General features: G+C 37.6%; 1 protein-coding gene across 3 annotated transcripts in view; it reads right to left on the reverse strand.

The window, feature by feature from the left end:
- Positions 1-3,527: 3,527 nt before the first annotated feature.
- Positions 3,528-19,256, reverse strand: part of LMBR1 (limb development membrane protein 1) — a 155,629-nt gene continuing 139,900 nt past the window's right edge. The window contains exons 16-17 of one of the 3 annotated variants that reach the window (XM_058534122.1): positions 10,198-10,359; positions 3,528-4,559 (exon numbers count right to left, since the gene is read on the reverse strand). In XM_058534122.1, the coding sequence (XP_058390105.1) occupies positions 4,474-4,559; positions 10,198-10,359 (248 nt within the window). In that variant the 3' untranslated portion in view covers positions 3,528-4,473. Of the gene's footprint in view, positions 4,560-4,852; positions 6,771-10,197; positions 10,360-19,256 lie in introns of those variants that run through there. The other 2 variants (XM_058534113.1, XM_058534132.1) reach the window with 2 other exon arrangements.

Raw genomic sequence — 19,256 nt, forward strand, 5'->3', positions numbered from 1 at the left:
GATACAGAGACTCAAAAATCTTTTCTTGCTTATTACAAGCTTTTAACATAGCCAACATCAATCCAAAATCTTCATCATAATTTAAGAAACTATTATTGTAAGAAATTACGGCAAATGAAAAACTTCCATTAGGGTAACTGAGGACTCATTTGGAAAAGTCTCAGATGAACTAGATGAATGCTGTATGACTTCTAAGGAACTGGCCTCAGTTGTTTCTACACAGTCCCAACTGTTAAAAATTTTAAAAGGCTTATTTTAGTCCTTTATAAGATCTGCTACAACTAATTGTGACATTACCTTAAAAATGTCAAGCAATTATAAGAGCACATTTAAATAAATTATTTAAAATAACAGCTAACACTTATTGAGTGTCTGAGGTTTCAGGCACTGTGCCAGCATCTGGCCCGTCAGGTGTGGTCAGGGCAGGTGTACATGCCAAAGGTAGGCAGATATAAAAGCCACCCAGGTCCCATGCATGGCACACAGACGTGATTTTTTCTCCCGGTAGGTCTAGTACAGATAACTGCAGCTATTGTTTCCTAGTCCTTGCCCATAACCCCAGGCACTGCCCCATTTTATACTAGTGGGGAACCAAATGAGGAAATCCTGAGAAACCGAGGCCTAGGACATGGAAGCTCTGGTCAGCTCACCCAGGACTCAGGGTTCCCCAGCCCCAGGCCTGTGCTCTGAACCAGTGAACACGGGTGCTTGCAGCTGCTCCATCTATGCCTTTCCCAAACATGGAGCGTGCTGGCCCACTGGGAACCTGGAGGGCTGAGAGCTGTGACAAGCAGGGCAGAACCATGACCTTTAACTTCTCCAAAACCGTTTTTCTTCCTTTCAAGGCAACCAAGCCGAATTCGTAAAGCCCAAATATCTCACCAGTGTTCTCTACCTGGTTCACTGCCCTCATCAAGCACCACTAAAATGGGAACAATTTTAAAACAAGTCCCTTTGTTTGGTTCTTAAAGGAACTAAAGATGTTCTGATCTTAGATAAGGTTCTCTCATCCAGTCACGGGGGGGGGGGGGGGGGGGGGGGGCGGACTCCTGTAGGAAAATAGGTGCTTTTGTCTCATAGGCTGTAACTGATAAGTAAAATATATCTGAGAAGCAATACATATAAAGTGGTTAAGTGTAGGAACTCGGGAGCCAGCCAGCTCGGGGTTCGAATCCCGAGTCCTGGGGATCCCTGGACAGGTTACTTAACCTTTCTGTGCTTTAACTACTTCATCTACAAAGTGGGAATAGCAGTACCTCCTTCACAGAGTTGTCATGAGGATTAAATAAGTTACATGATTAAATAAATACACATGCACACACATGTAAAATACTAGAACAATGCCTGGCACAGGGAAGCACTATTTAAGTGCTTGCTGCTATTATTATTGTTTCTGTTGTTGCTATGTTAAAGCAGTAACTCCCTTTTGCAAGCTACATATATAAAATTGGTCTCATCTTAGAATCACATCTTAGATATCTACTTATGTTGCCTGCATTATTAAATGTTTAGCTGCATTTAATCTAGAAAGAAATGTTTGAGTTTATAAGGCTTGGAAATATGGAAACTGGGGCTCTGCCACACTTTTTCAATCCCCTATCAGCACATCAGACGACTGGAAGAGGGATGGTGTTGAAACACTTGATTATGTTTTGCGATGCATGATTCATTATCTGGTGTTTGAAAATTCTGAACCAACTGATGGGAATCACTAAGAAACCAAAACCCCAAAAGCAGGCAGAGGTGAGACTGGAGTGGTGCTGACCTGGTTCACAGCCAGTTCTTCAATTCACTAGTTGTGTGACCTTAGGCAAAGGTCCTAACCTTTGTGCGGTTGGGCCCCTTATCTGTAAAGTGGAGGGATGCATATTCCCATTTCCCAGAGGGTCTGAGGGCTGACCGTGTGAGAACAAGAGCAGAGCACACTCCCACCCCCATCCCCATGCCCTTTTCACCACCCACAAAGTCTGAGGAGATGCCACGGTAATGACTAAAAAAGAAAAAATGAATCAGACTGAATTAAAGATGGAGTACTAGAGAGAGAAGGTAAAGAGAAACTCTCTGAATACGGAAATATAAGTGGGGCAAGAGACAGGCATTGGCATCGGCAATAATATCTCTGTCATTTGATTCTCCAAGTCTACTGTTATGCCGATATAGAAAGAACTGTGGACGACTTCAAGAGGCTGTGAAAGGAAAGCTGCCGGATCAGTGTAACAGCTACAGTCGTAGGCCACAGTCTCGACTCTCAGGTGTCATCGTTTGTGAGTGGTACTCTTTTAATAACAGCTTTTCAAAGGAAAGGACATTACAACATTCAAATAGCGTTTTTAGTAGCTGATAAAACTTTCTTCCTCAGATTCACAGCCCACATCTGAATCTCTGCCTCCTCATGTTCAGACAGTAACGACTCTTCTGCTGCACTGTGGTCCTCAGAAACTGCACAGCTGGTGTTGCTGCCCTGCACTTCCTAACTCATGCCTGTCCACTCACTTCCTCTGGACATGTAGAAGAGCACAAAACCAAAGTCGTATCTGAGAATAACTGCGTTTTGTCTAAATTTCCTCTTTGATTACATTTGAACTTGAAAAACTTTTTCCTAATTACAGAATTGGAAGTTAAATAACTTCTCTTGAAAACTAGCTCCCAGCTCTACTCCTTCAAGACATATGGATTGATCACCTAGTTTTGAAATTTTATAATCAATCCATTTTTTAGAGTTTTAGCAATTTCTCCTGATTTTATTACTTTTGCAGTGCAACAAATAATTTGCATATACAATACACTCACTTCTTTGTCACAATGAACTTCACCTGAACAATATTCAAAAGCCAAAGAAGGTCTTTGTATTTGTTCTTCTTTCCACTAGATCCAAGGTTGTGTTTATCAAACTAAAGCTCCCATCCGCTGGGAGGTCAGGAAATGACTTAGTGGTTTGTGTCTAGTATTTTGAAAAATAAGAAAACACAACAGAAAAGCCAGCATGCATCCCACATAGTAAAAGCAGGTACTATTTTGTTAAATTTTTGTTTACATGTATAGATGTGTGTGTGTGTGTGTGTGTGTGTGTGTGTGTGTGTACGGAGTTACAGTGTAAAATGTATTTCTTCCTCTGGTCAAAAAGCTTGAGAGCCACTGGTGTAACGGCTTCTGTCTGTCAGTGAATTAACCAGATGCTAATGGCATCTGCTCTTCCAAGAACTCTGGATTAAGCTGCCCAGACCACAATTGGTTCAGTCCTTCTACAGAAGAAATTAGAGAAATCAAACAAATCCAAATAACTCACACAAATAAGAAAACATACATGATTTCAATTATTGATGCTACATTTTAGGTTGCAAAAAATTGATCTAATCATAACAAAAAGAGAGAAAAATATCTACTTCTTCCTCAATTCAATATTCCACCAGAATAATCACTACCCCTTTATAAATCTGAAATGGAAGTAACCTATATACCCTTAAGTTTTAGCCATGATGGTCTTTAAGAGGAAAAAAAACATATTTGAGTGCTTGTTAACCAAAATATGAAGTCACTTTTTGTAAAACTTTAATTTCTAAGACATTTAAAAAGTCACACTAGAAGTATCTCATAAAAACAAACAAGACTGACAATCTGTAAACAAGACACTCTAAACAAAAATAATTCACCAGTACATCTAAACATCAATTTTAAAGTAACATCATACCGGTGTTTTTTAAAGTTTAAAAAGTCAGTACTGCATGTATGTTCATATTTTTAAAAAATTATTCTAAGAATTCTGCTTGATTACATTAAATACTGTGCTAACAACAAAGAAAGCCACATAGGATTTTCAAACAACGTAAGCCTATGTTGTTGGCAGATGAAGTGGTTACTGAGGCCACAGGGAGGTCTCCTGTGCTCCATCAAAGTGAGGCAGATGTCGATGCCCCTGAGATCAGGTGTATACGTGCCTTTCAGGCATCCGAGAGTCAAAACCACGTGGAAGGTTTCATCTTTAGCCACTAATCAACCCCTCGGTGTGGCACTGAGGGAGCTAACGTTAGTGTGTGTGTGTGTATAATTTTCACATGAAGTATCATATTTAGAGGTCTATTTTTATACAGAATAAAGCTAAGTAAATATTAAAGCCAAGAAATATCTTGGAAAATCAGTGAAAATCACTACAAATGTTATAACCTGTAAAATTTATAACTTAAAAAAAAAACTTATTTAAATATTGTAGAACCAATTAATGATAAGAATTGGCTAAGACTCCTCAAGAAACTTAGCAACTACAGTGCCTAAGGCCCTTTTAAGACGGATCCCTGGGAGCACTGGATTTAACGCGGTCACTGATGTACCCGCATCCAATCAGAAGGGAAACAGCAGATCAGAACCCATCTGGCTGCTGGCACCTGGAGCTCTGACGGCAGGTCTGGCCGCCTTCTCCTTCACTAGCACAATAGCTGCAACCAAGGGAAGGCTCAAGGCGCGGGTCCTCACCAGTGCTCACGCGCTCAGCCTCAGTGTGCTGCCACCCATTTCTGCCGTAGGTTTCATACAGCCGGCCTCCAGCGTGTGTCCAATAGCAACACCTGCAGTTAGAGTCAGTCTCTCATTCAAGAGGAAGATTCTTGTGTATGTGAGCAGGAATATACAAGCTGTTGGTGGAGCCTCAAGTGGTGGTAATTACGCGGCAGACCGAGTATATAACAACCTGTATGGGCACCTGAGACCCACAGGTCAGAACCATCCCTCCACATGATGTGTATCCTGTTTCAACAGCAGTGAAGGCGCTTTAGGAATTTATAATACATTCCACTGCTTACTAATCCAAACCTGGCTTAAGTCCTCAGACAAAAAGAAACTTTCAAATTAACAGAGCCAATATAGACATTGAAAAGTTTAATATTTTACTCAAAAATTTTCAGACATCTAACAAATACCCAAGAACTCTTCCTTTGGATGTGCCCTGAAATTCGTGTAAGTTAAAATGGATACTCTTTTATTTAAAGAAGTTTCTTTCTCTTCTCCCCTTGACCTGGTCTGCTCAAAGTATGGATTGCAAGCAAATTTCAGTAAAAAAAAAAATCAAAGCTTGCAATTAATTAATGGTATAATTACCAGTGAAATTAGAAAGCAACCAACTTTTATTAATTTTCTCAGTATGCAGATCTTATGCTGAGAAATTCACCAATACTAGACTGGTGGTATTTACTAAGTGTTGTTTAGAATCACAAAATGTTCTTTTATTTTAAAACTAAGCTGCATTTTAACAAGAAGAGAAGCTCAGAAGGAAATGCAGACCTACAAATAAAAAAAGAAGTATACTCAATGAAGTTTACAAATATACAGATTAATTTTTCTTATTATTTTGGTTTTAAGTGGAAATTTCTGATGTCAAATATATACAGCCTGTTTTTCATAAATTTCCCCCAAAAAAACTTTTAAGTTCAACAATTTAAGAAAAATGTTTTTACTTTTGTCTGAACACAGACAATCTATTGCCATACACATAGTGCATATGAACATATGTATTTAGAGAGACTGCATAACTATGAATTATGTGCAAATGGGCCCATCTCATATTTTTGCATGCATAATTTTTGATACTCTTTCCTAGTGGATGGTAACACAGAGTATAATTTTATTTTGGACTTGAAGTCAAGAAACCATCCCAAGAATTATTTACAATTTAATAACTGAATGATTATCAGATCATGGTACAATGCAAAACTATTCTTACATCATGAATGCTGATGCTGTGCATTTTGGGTGTTAAACTGGTAACTTCTTTAAGTCTAAGGTTTAAATTGGCAAATACAAAAGTAACGAAAGCCTAAAGAATGTGAAAGAAGGGGCTTCTACCACAGAGCATTTATAGTTTCATAATGGACACAGGAGCACAGGGAATTAAGGGATTTTTGGGGAAAAATGCTTAAAAAAACGGAGTGTACATATAGCCTATAAGGCAAAATCTAAGTTACAAGTGTATTCAACACTGGCAACTCTGTTATGAGAGGTAACACTGAATTTATATACACATGCACTGTCGGTGAACTGGTTCATCAGATTCCTACCGCAGTGCCTTTCACTGCACAGTAGACGGCACACCTGGAGTGGCTCCCAAGGCTCAGGTTTGAAAAGAATTTCATATTTTTCCCATGACTCAAAGTCCAGTCAATATCATTCGTAACAGAAATCAGAACTATGCTTTTGTTTTTTTTTTTAAGGAAGTGAAAAATATAATCTGCAACCATTACAGTTCCACCCACTATAACAATGACAATCTATAAACCTGGATTTTTTGCAGAACTTTCACTCACATCCAAGCATCGAGGATGCCCTTCACGTAGGCTTCTACATTTTGAATAAAATATATAATGGGATTTAAGTGAATCCTTAGAAAGCTCCAAAGTCTGCCTTTTCTAACATTCTCAAATGGGTGATTGTATCGACAGATGCAAACAAATGTGTCCACAGAAGAAATGTGCTGCCCTAAGGAATCTGCATTTGGCTAGAAACTACAGGGTCCACCACAAAGTTAAATTAAGAGAAGACCTGTGACAGCCAAGTCCTTAGTAGACTATGAAAAAAATGACCCTGACAGGCTCAAGCCCTAACTGTGAACCACAGTCAGTGTGAAGCGCTCCTGACTGATGGGAATGTTGTGCATCTGGGGTTCTCAGGTCTCTTGATTGCAGAGTGGTGCTGTGTGTCTCACAATGCTTTCTGATGCCCATTTGCAGAAGGCTTTGTTGTTTCTGTATCCCTTGAAGTATTTGATAAGTGAAGTTTATGAAGGCCTGCAGAAAAATTAAGAAAATGGTGAGAAATGATGTATTGTTGAGTGTTGAGCAACGGGTTAGGAGGAGACTAACAAGGCAGAATGTGAAGTATTATTGTGGAGAGTGTGATGTGCTGGCCAGAGTCCCTTCAGGATCAAAGATCTCTTTTCCCCACTGGCAGCTCCTCTGGGGAGCCTAAGCTGAAGACAACTGCCTAGCAGGAAGTCATGGCTTCTCCTCAATCCAGTGCAGCTCTGGGGGCCATCCCTCCGTCACAACATCCCATAGGGCCAGCTGAGGCTTCTGGTGAGATGCACGAAGCCCACTTCTTCTCTTTTCATAGCTCCTTCCTCAACCCTGCCCTCTGCTCTGATCCCAGGAGCACCCTCTAATAAACTTGCTCCTGCAAGCTTATTCCCATCCCAAAGTGCGCTTGCCAGGGAACCCAACCTGAGACAAGTATGATCCCATTTTTGTTTTAAAATACACACGTATGTATATACACAAAGGAAAACGTATGGAAAGACACACCAAAATATTAACGTGTAATTAAAAAGAAAAAGCAATGACAAACATTACCAAAAAGAAAAAGAGAAAGAAATGGCAAAAGAACAAATTGAATATAAATAATATTTCACTATTCAAAGATGTTTCACAGAATAAAAAAACTATCACTCTTTTTAAGTTACATTAATTTCTCTCTATATCATGCAGCAATTATTTACATAATGTACCTAATATATAGAACAATATTGTGCCCCCAAAGGCAGAAAAGGTAGAAGCAACTTTAAGAGTTTATGTGGCACTAAAGCTCCAAGCAAAAAGACGTTCAAGAACACAAAAGCAGCCGTCTATGGAAAAGATTTTGAGGAAACAATTTTTATGAGGCTCAGACCTTTGTGACACCTCAAAAACATACTTGAATACAATTATTTTTCCCCTAAAGTTCCAGATGGTTATCTACCTGACTGTTATGCAATTTTATACCACTCTTAAACCAACATAGCACTCCAAATTTTAAAATTTCTATCACCTGCATATCTTAATGAAAGAAAAAGTAAAATTGAGCCTGTCTATGATGGATGAATAGGAAGGAAAAAAGACATCAATCCAACACAGAAAACAACTCTGGTCTCAAGAATGGCCACGCCACTAAGTGACCACAGGAGCCCACAGCTATTGGATGTGGGGAAGGGTGTTGAACAGGGCCTGCTGGAGAAGGAAGTGGGCGCAGAGAACCAGGGAGGTAATCAGTGTCCTAACTGAAGCAGAATCCCCATTTAGGATAGATGATTTTAGTTAGTAACTGCTAACACCTGGGTGCAGTGCAGGCTATGCATTCTGAAAAACCACAGTGTCTCTCTTCTGCAGAGACAGTCACCTCCACCACCATCCCTGTAGCTAAATTCTGAGTGTTTACTTTGTACAAAATACTCTATGAGATAGATACTGTTACTATCAATGGACAGAGTAGCAGAGGGAAAAAGCCTACAAAAAAAGACAAAAAAAGAAAGCAGATAAATTTTTTTTTATAATTTATTTTATTTTTTCTTTTCTTGGTGAGGAAGATCAGCCCTGAGCTAACATCCACACCAATCCTCCTCTTTTTGCTGAGGAAGACTGGCCCTGAGCTAACATCCGTGCCAATCTTCCTCCACTTTATGTGGGACACCACCACAGCATGGCCTGACAAGCAGTGCGTCGGTGTGCTCCTACGATCCAAACCCAGGCTGCCAGCAGCGGAGCGCATGCACTTAACTGCTACGCCACGGGGCTGGCCCCGAGATAGTTAAATTTTATAATCAAATTGTGATTCCCAGTGAAATCATCTTAAGATCTCAGATCATTCAAACATTATATGTACTTAACGAGGATCTTTTTCTATGTATAAGGCTTTGTTGTCTTAGAGCATTCCAAAGAATAACAGAAAACACTTCAGGAAAAAACTAAATCTGTATATTAAAAAGTTTTACACAACTCTTGATAATTCCACTGCCTTTCATGGTCAAAGAATCAACACAACACATGTGACCTTCATCTGAGGTTAAGTTATATTTTACTACTTGAATAAAAGCTTCCTCAGCAAGATGATATCCAGAATACCTCACTCAAACGCTAAATTTACTGCCATTTATTTACAATCATCTCGTTTTAGTGAATGGTAGGTAGGAATTTAACTGAGATTATGGCTAACTAATCTTGCTCAGGCTACAACAGGCTTAACAAGGAAGTTTTAACTCTCGACATTTGGCTGAAAGGACTATTTGGTTCCCACTTCATCTTGTAGATGGTAATCTGGCCAGCATTATGAAACTCAAGACATTAAAATCCATAAATTATCAGATGCTTCAGCTGAAATGAGATGTAACTTTTCCCTTTCAGGCCAATATTTCATCAGCCACCCCCTCAAAGGGTGAATTTAAAGTAAATACACATGAATAGATAATCTGAAATCTTTTTTCCTTCCCAAAGGTCATCTTTTCCATCATCGGGTTGGAAAGGCCTGGTGGTGTGTGAGGCTTTATTGTGGCTCATAGGGTGTAAGTTATCTGAAACCAGCGGACCTTAATGAAGATCATCATGTTGCCTTTTGCAATAGCTAAAAGCCACAATGGAATACGAAGTATAAGCATTCAAATGATGTCAATTCAGATAAATGAGCTTTCAATAATCACTGCCTATCCCTTCTTTTATTATAAAAATACACATCCCAAACCCAAGAACGTTCATATAGCAAGACAGTTTATATTGTCCTGGTATTCCTAAAATACAAAGCTTGAAATATATCTAGTACTAATGTTGAAGCAAACATAAAAAAATACATTCATTGGTTACATTTACACCCTTTATATGTTAGGCAAACCTAGGACTTTTTAACACTATCACATGCATGTAACTCGTGGAACACATGATAATGAATGCCCTCTCTCCTATTAATGCCAAGAATACTAATATTTTTATCCTGAATTATTACTTGGCTTACTGAAGAGAATTATAGGTCAGCCTGATACTTGTAAAATCCAGGCCTCAAAACAATCTTTAACTAAAACTAGCAAGTGATATCATTACCCAAAATAAGCCTTTAGCCCATCATCATCCTCACCTCACCACAACCACCATCATCATAACAATTAAAACAGGTGATATTGATTGAGCTCTTAAAATGTGCCAGGACTATGCTCAGGCCCTTACGAGAATGATTTCAGTTTATACTCACAACAGTCCTAAAATGAAGAAGATATTATCATACTTTATAGATGAGGACGCTGAGGCTTCATAAAGTAATTTTACACAAGAGGATAACCAATAAGTAGTGGGTCAGAAATGTGACCCCCAAGGTTTTACACATTCAGAAAAATGAATAGGTGAAAACTTAAAATTAACTCAAATGTCAAAATTATTATTAGTAGAAAGAGAGAAAAATAGCCATAAACCTCAGGATTACCTAGGGCCTTGAAAAGTTCTTCTCGTACAGCAGAGGTGAATTTTCTGACCAGACACAATGTTGTCACAATAGCAAAAAGCAAATTGTAGGATAATACAATATAGAAATTTCCCAGCCAATTAAACCTTCCAAAGTCTCCAAGTAGATCAAATCTAGTGATTCCTGTTAAAAATAAATAAAACAGCCCTTAATAAAATCAGGTACAATACATTTATAAATGTTACAAAATAAAGTACAAATCAGATAGATCAAATTCCATGAACTTTCTCATTTCTGTTAGTGGGAATCCTAGTTTAAATCAAGTAATTGCTATCTCGTGGAACAAACCTCAGTCAACCCTAACCCAGTTTACCCACATGCCACAGTCACGTAGAAGTGATGGGCAATGAGGCCAGAACGAATGCCCTGTCACTCACTCAAGAATACTCTTACATGGACAAGAAACCTACTGTCCTGCTCACATGGAGAGGATGGGCACTGCATGCTCAACTGAAATAGGCCAAGACACCCGACAAACCCTCATGCCTCCCCCACCACTTGTCTCCTCTCTTCACGCAGATCCCTTTAAATGTCACCTCCTCGCAGAGGGAACCTGTTTCCTCTACCTAAAACAGCTGGACCCTCCATGGCTGGCCCTCTATCCTAACTATGCTTCCTCATAGCACACATTACCTGAAATATTTCTTTTCCTTTTTGGCTTAATTATTGCCTACTTTCCCGACTAGAATCTAAGTTCTATGAGAATGGGGACTTTGTCTTTTTCACTCCTATAACCTCAATGCCCAGAGCAACGCCTTGCACATACTTAATACTTATTACATAAATGAATAAACAAATAGGATGATTCCTTTACAGGAAAAAAAAGAAGCATTATTAATCTGAATTGGATGCTACAGGCTTGTGGAGTAAAATGGCAAAGATGAAAATGGAGTGTAGTTATATCACCCATGCATTTAAGTTACTTAAATTCACCTATACACATTTTTTAACAAGTCTTTTTATTTAGAAAAATAATTTAAGCAGACATTCTATCCAATGAGCATGTGCCTTAGGCCCAATACTCATTGGAAAGAATATGTGAATGGTAGGATTTTTCTGACCATTGGTAAATGAATAAATAAGTAAAACAGCATTAAGGTGGTCAGTCAAGTGCGAGAGGACAGGATTATTGACGTTCTTCAAGGAAGAAACGGAACAGCTACTTGGGGCCACACAAAATTGTAACCACAAAAGACTGCATAAACAAAATCATGTGCTTTTATTTTATGGGTGGTCAAGAATAACTCTGATCAACTCAATTTCACCTTATCAGCTGACTTTTGAACTTAACTCTCATCCCCACCACCCCAATGCAATCCCACCACCTACTATAGGGATACGCTCCACAAAAGCATCTTACAGAGACAACAGAAAAATCTTCATATCTAAACAGTGTCATAAAAATAGGAGGCTTCAAAAACTTGTTTTTTGTAGCCACATCTACCCAGGGCCAATGTATTTGAATTTGAGAGACAATAATCTACCATAATATTTTAAAGAGATAGAAGACTAATGAAAACATACAAAAAAATAACTTTTTAAAGAAGGTAAAAGGGACCCAGACTCCAGTAGAGAATGTGGCATAGGTCACACATCATGAGATCACGGCAACGTTTGTGGCTGCAGTGTCTCAGATAGAAGCGTTAATAAAACTATACTTTGTTAAAAGGAATACATACCTAATTATATATTTTATTTTTCAAATAGAGTCCCATTTAATTTAACTAGGAAGTTATCTGTAAACAAGATACAGTTCTTCCAAAACAAACTTCAGTGGTTTAAGCCCAGGGATCCCAAATAAGTAGTTTAGTTGACCTTTAGGGTCAAAGACTCCTTTGAGAATATGGTGAGAGCCATGGATCTTTTCACAAGAAAAACACACATACGCGCACACACACAAAATTTTGCATATCATGAATCTCATTTATGGAGGAACTGATAGATCACAGAATAAAAACCCTTGCCCAGATGCTCCTTAAGAATCTAATCTGGTCTCAAAAATTTTTTGATCACCCACTACCATTAGCAAAAACAAAATTAGAGTACATATACCCAATATACATGTATTTATTTGTAAACTGTATATGTACTATTCACTGGCATAAACATTATATACAGAGAAAAAGACGACTTTAAAAATTATAATGATAAAGATAAATACAAGTTCTAATAGTTTCTTCACACAGCCCAATGACTTTGTGAATCCATGGGGTACAAACGCGACTTTGGAAACCACTGGTATGTGCTAAATAGTAATTCAGCCACCACCCTAGACTTGGCCTATGTACCATGCTAGCCTATGTGTACCTGTGCACTACCACATAATGAGAGTGAAGTCAGGGACAGAATGCATTAGCATAGTAAGAATGAAAGGTATGTTATGAACAATGTGAAAGTGCTTTCACTAGAACTTCTTAGTGGACTCAATTTAGTATCTTGAGAGTCAGGGTCAAGACCTAATTTGAAACAACAGGCAAAGAGCAATCTCTCTCCTTAGATGTTTTGGTCCCCAGGATATCTCAGGTTGACCTCAAAAAAAGAAATCCAGGAACCTGTTGCTACAGTGCATTGAGGCACTAGACAAATTAATAGATTAGAAGGACTAGTTCTAAAGACATCATTGTTTCAAATTTAATTTAATATTTTAAAAATCCAACTAGTATTGACTGACTAAAAGATTACTCTGGACAACACACATAGCTCTCCAATTCTGAAAATCTTCTATAAGACTGAATAGCAAGAAAGCTTAATCAATCCCTTCTCTAAACTTCTGTCTGAGAGGTTTTTGTCACAGCAACAATTAAATTGTAAAACGTTCTTTTTTTATTAAAAGCACCAATACTTAAGAAAAAGTAACAATACTTAAAGTTTTAACTTAACATTTTATTACAGGCATACCTCTTTTTATTGTGCTTTGCTTTATTGCACTTCACAGATATGGTGTTTTTTACAAATTGAAGGTTTGTGGCAACCCTGTATCAAGCAAGTCTATCGGCACCATTTTTCCAACAACATTTGCTCACTTCATGTCTCTGTATCACGTTTTGGTAATTCTTGCAATATTTCAAACTTTTTCATTATTATTATATTTGTTATGGTATCTGTGATCAGTGATCTTTGATGTTACTATTGCAATTGTTTTGGGGCATCACAGACCACTCCCATATAAGACTGTGAACTTAATTGATAAATGTTGTATGTGTTCTGATTGCTCCACTGTTCCCCCATCTCTCTCCCTCTCCTGGGCCTCCCTATTCCCTGAGACACAACAACATTGAAATTAGGCCAATTAATAACCCCACAATGGCCTCTAAGTGTCCGAGTGAAAGGAAGAGTCGCATGTCTTTAGCCTTAAATTAAAAGCTAGAAATGATTAAGCTTAGTGAGGAAGGCATGTCAAAAGCCGAGACAGGACAAAAGCTAGGCCTCTTATATCAAACAGTTAGCCAAGCTGTGAATACAAAGGAAGAGTTCTTGAAGGAAATTAAAAGTGCTACTCCAGTGAGCACATGAATGATAAGAAAGCAAAATAGCCTTATTGCTGGTAGGGAGAAAGTTTTAGTAGCCTGGATAGAAGATCAAACCAGCCACAACATTGCCGTAAGCCAAAGCCTAATCCAGAGTAAGGCCCTAACTCTTCAATTCTATGAAGGCTGAGAGAAGTGAGGAAGCTGCAGAAGAAAAGGTTGAAGCTAGCAGAGGTTGGTTCACGAGGTTTAAGGAAAGAAGCCATCTTCATAACATAAAAGTGCAAGGTGAAGCAGCAAGTGCTGATGTAGAAGCTGCAGCAGGTTATCCAGAAGACCTAGGAAGAAGACGCCATCCAGGACTTTCATAGGGAGAGAGGAGAAGTCAATGTCTGGCTTCAAAGCTTCAAAGGACAGGCTGACGCTCTTGCTAGGCGCTAATGCAGCTTGTGACTTGAAGTTCAAACCAACGCTCTCCTAGCATTCCGAAAATCCTAGGGCCCTTAAGAATTATGCTAAATCTACTCTGCCTGTGCTCTACAAATGGAACAACAAAGCCTGGATGACAGCACATCTGCTTACAACATGGTTGACTGAATATTTTAAGCCCACTGTTGAGACCTACTGCTCAGGAAAAAATATTCCCTTCAAAATATCACTGCTGACTGACAATGCACCTGGTCACCAAAGAGCTCTGATGGAGATGTACAATGAGATTAATGTTGTTTTCATGCCTGCTAACACAACATCCATTCTGCAGCCCATAGATCAAGGAGTCATTCTGACTTTCGAGTCTTATTATTTAAGAAATACATTTTGTAAGGCCATAGCTGCCATAGGTAGTGATTCCTCTGATGGATCCAGGCAAAGTAAATTGGAAACCTTCTGGAATGGATTCACCATTCTAGATGCCATTAAGAACATTCATGATTCACGGGAAGAGGTCAAAATATCAACATTAACAGGAGTCTGGAAGAAGGTGTTTCCAACCCTCATGGATGACTTTGAGGGGTTCAAGACTTCAGTGGAGGAAGTAACTGCAGATGTGGTGGAAACAGCAAGAGAACTAGAAGTAGAAGTGGAGCCTGATGATGTGACTGAATTGCTGCAATCTCATGATAAACCTTGAGGAGTTGCTTCTTATGGATGAGCAAAGAAAGTGGTTTCTTGAGATGGAATCTACTCCTGGTAAAGATGCTGTGAAGACTGTTGAAATGACAACAAAGGATTCAGACTATCACATAAACTTAGTTGATAAAGTAGCAGCAGGGTTTGAGAGGATTGATTCCAATTTTGGAAGAAGTTCTACCGTGAGTAAAATGCTATCAAACAACATCGCATACCACAGAGAAATCGTTTTGTAAAGCAAGAGTCAGTTGATGCAGCAAACTTCATTGTTGTCTTATTTTAAGAAATTGCCACGGCCACCCCAACCTTCAGCAACTACCACCCTGATCAGTCAGCTGCCATCAACATCAAGGCAAGACCCTCCACCAGCAAAAAAGGGTATGACTCACTGAAGGCTCAGATGAAGGTTAGCATTTTTTAGCAATAAATTTTTTGTTTGTTTTAATATTTTTTTTTTGAGGAAGATTGGCCTTGCGCTAACATCTGTTGCCAATCTTTCTCTCTTTTTTTTTTTCTCCTCAAAGCCCCAGTACATAGCTGTATATATCATAGTTGTAGAGTTGTAGATCTATCAGTTGTAGGTCTGGAACCAAACCTGCGGTATCTCTGAGGTATGTCTGTATACAAACGTATAATACTTCAAAATATCTATTTCTGGAGAAAGGTATAAAAGGTTATTATGGCAGAAAATTTTAAAATACTCCTAACTATAAGAAAATTCAATTATCAAATGTTGTTATTTAACACTCCTAGTCAAATATCAAAATGCTTATTCCCATTCAGAAGTCCATTTCTTTAAAAGATAAGTAAAATATATACCAGGTAAGAAGCTTAGTTAAGCAGCAGCTAGGCATAAGGCTACATTATCTGGATTATCTGTCAAAATACTCTTCATGACAAACCACACATCAGCTCCCCCCATCAGGATTCAATTGAAAATGTTTTATGCATAATTCCTTGAATAAAGATCTTTTTCTATTCATACCTATAAAAGAACTAAGGTACAAAACAAAACCTCATTTCAAAAAACAGCTTCTTACTCCACCTGCAATATGAGTCAATAGAATTTACATTTGTTAGCCCACCTGAGTCAACTTTGACTTTTAGCAAGCATATTCATGTTCCTTAACTAGCAAGAAGTTGAGAGAGATTTTATAAAGCCTGACACACTAAAGGAATCATTAAAGTAACTTTATCAATAAATTACGTGTCACACAAATGGCTGACATCAATATCCATGGCTTTAATGTAAGACTGCCAAAAAGAACACATACATCTTGTTATAAAAAAACACATCTATAAATTAAATGTTCTTTGAGGAAACACTGGAATTTACATATTTTTTCCCCCTCTGGACTCTTGCAACGGTTAGTTTAAATTACTATCTTGACTAGGTTTTCAAATTCCCTTCTCTAAACCAGACTTCTGAAATAAACTTTTCTAAGAAAGTGTCAAAAAATAAATGTGACTTAAAGAGTATGAAATAATAAAATCTACAATAATTTTTAAACATCATTAATTTCAAGATTAATGTAAATAGGCTCATTGCCAATTGTTTTATTCATTCAAAAACAAAGTCATTCTAACACTAAAGGGAGGCTCAACTTTTGGGGTGAAATGGAAGATGATGTCATTAAAGCAAAGACTTTAACTTTTGACCAGTCTCACTGTGCAAGTAGATGTTCATTAAATTACGTCAATTAGAAATATGTTTATTGACTTCACATGCCAGCCAAGATGGAGTAAAAGAGACCAGATTTTCCCTCACACTTGAATCAACCAAAAAACTGGACAAAATATCCAAACCATGGTTTTCAAGATCCTGGACATCTAGCAATGAAGGTCAATGATGCTGAGAGATGAGAAACAAGAGAGGTGGGCCCTATGTCTGCCACAGCTCCTGCCTAAAGAAAGCTTCCGGGCCACAGTGTGGAGAGGAACAGGAGAGGGTCCAGCCATCCTGGAGAGTTGAAGAGATGCATCTGGAGCTTGGGGACAGCATGGCGGCTAGAGAGCCGCACAGGGTGGGAATCTGGACAGTGTACAGAGGATGTCTTGAGTACTCAGCAGGGAACTGACCAATGTGTGCTTGTGGGAAAACAATCAACTTAAAAATGACACAGATGATAGAATGAGTAGCAAGAACATTAAAACAACAAAACTATATTCCTTATATTTCAGAAGCTAGAAGAAAGATTGAACTTGTTAAGTAGAGACATGAAAGATATAAAACAGACCCAAATTGACCTTCTACAGAGAAAAATTTCAATGTAAGATATGAAAAATACACTAGATGGGATTAATGACAGAGTAGAGACTGCAGAAGAAGAGATTAGTAGACATGAAGACACAGCAATAGAAACTATTCAAAACGAAACACAGAAAGCAAAATGAAACAGAAAATGAATACAGCGCCAGTGAACTGTGAGTTAATTTTAAATGGCTGGTATGCTTTTGGTCAGAATTCCTGAAGGGGAGGAAACAGAGAATGGACAAGAAAAGATATTGGAAGACATACTGGCTGAACATCTAAATTTGATGAAAACTATATACCCATAGATCAAAGAAGCTCAATGAACTCAATGAACAAGAATCGCAAGAAAGCTATACCAAGGCACATCATAATTAAACTGCTTAAAATCAGTGATAAGAAGAAAAATCTTAAAAGCTGTCAAATAAAAAAGACAGATCACATAAAAAAGAACAAAGATAATGATCACAGAAGATTTCTTGTCAAAAACTACGCACATGAGAAGACAGTTAAGTAACATCTTTAAAATAATGAAGGGAAAAAAAGTCAATCTAAAATTCCATATCCAGCAAAAATATCTTTAAAAAATCAGGCAAAATAAAGACATTTCACACATATGAAAAGCTGAAAGAATCCAGCGCTAGCAGACCTGCATCATAAGGAATGTTAAAGAACGTCCTCCAGGCAGAAGGAAAATGATATCAGAAGGAAATCTGGATCTACACAAAGAAACGAAGAGCAACAGAAATGATTACTATGGGGGTAAACATGCAAGACTTTTTAGTTTTAAATCTCTTTAAAAGATCATTGTTTGAAGCAAAAAATAAAAACAATGTACTATGGGATTTATAACATATGTACAAGTGAAATGTATGACAAGAGCACAAAGGCTGGCAGGGAAGAAATGGAAGTATATTGTTCTAAGGTTCTTATACTAAGTGCTATAATATCACATGAAGGTAGGCTGTGATAAACCAAAAATGTATACTACAAACCCTAAAGCAACTATTCAAATAACACAACAAAGAGTTACAGCAAATAAGCCCACAATGGAGATAAAATGAAATCATTTTTAAAAAATGCAGTTTATCCAGAAGAATGAAGATAAAGAGGAAAAAGGGAACAAAGAAGAAATGAGACAAATAGAAAATAAATAGCAAGATGGTAGATTCAAACATAATCATATCAATAATCCATTCAATGTAAATGATCTAAACATCCAAATTCAAAGACAAAGATTGATAGGTTGGATAAAAAAGCAAGACCCAACTCAAAAATATCTATAAGAAATTGTGTCTTTAAATATAAAGTATAAGAATGGCAAAAAAGTATACTATGTTAACCCTAATCAAGAGAAAGCTGAAATGGCTATATTAATGTCACACAAAGTAGATTTCACAGCAAAGAATATTACGAGGGATAAAGAATGTCTCCATCATTATCATAATTTTAAAGGGGTCAATTCATTAAGAGGATATAACAATCCTAAACATTTATGCATCTAAAACAAGAGCTTCAAAATACATGAAGCAAAAGCTGATAGGACTTTAAGAAGAAATAAACAAATCCACATTTATAGTAGATTTCAAAACCCTTCTCTCAATAATTGATAAAACAAGCAGTTAGAAAATCAGTAAAGATACAGAGAACTTGAATAACATTATCAACCAAACTGTCCTGACATTTATAGAATACTCTACCCATGAGTAGCAGAATACACCTTCTTTTCAAGTGCATCAACAAGATATAAGAAGATAGATCATGTTCTAGGCCATAAAGCAAGTCTCAATAAATTCAAAATGATTCAAGTCATACAAAGTATATTTCCTTTTCACAATGGAATTAAATTAGAAATCAATAACAGACAAATCTCTCTGGAATATGCCCAAATATCTGGAAACTAAATAATGTACTTCTAAATAACCATGGTAAAAGAAGAAATAAAAAGGGAAGTCAGAAAGTATGTTGAACTGAATGAACTGAATGAAAATGAAAACACTTCATATCAAAATTTGGGGGATGCAGCCAAAGCAGTATGTAGAGGGAAATTTATCATGGTAAGTAAGTGCCAATATTAGAAAAGAAAAAAGATCTCAAACCAGGGAACTCAGCTTCAATTTTAAGGAAGCAGGAAAAGAGAAAATGAACCCCAAAGTAAGCAGAAGAAAGTAAAT

Source organism: Diceros bicornis, chromosome 3, assembly GCF_020826845.1.
Source record: "Diceros bicornis minor isolate mBicDic1 chromosome 3, mDicBic1.mat.cur, whole genome shotgun sequence".
Lineage (NCBI taxonomy): Eukaryota > Metazoa > Chordata > Mammalia > Perissodactyla > Rhinocerotidae > Diceros > Diceros bicornis.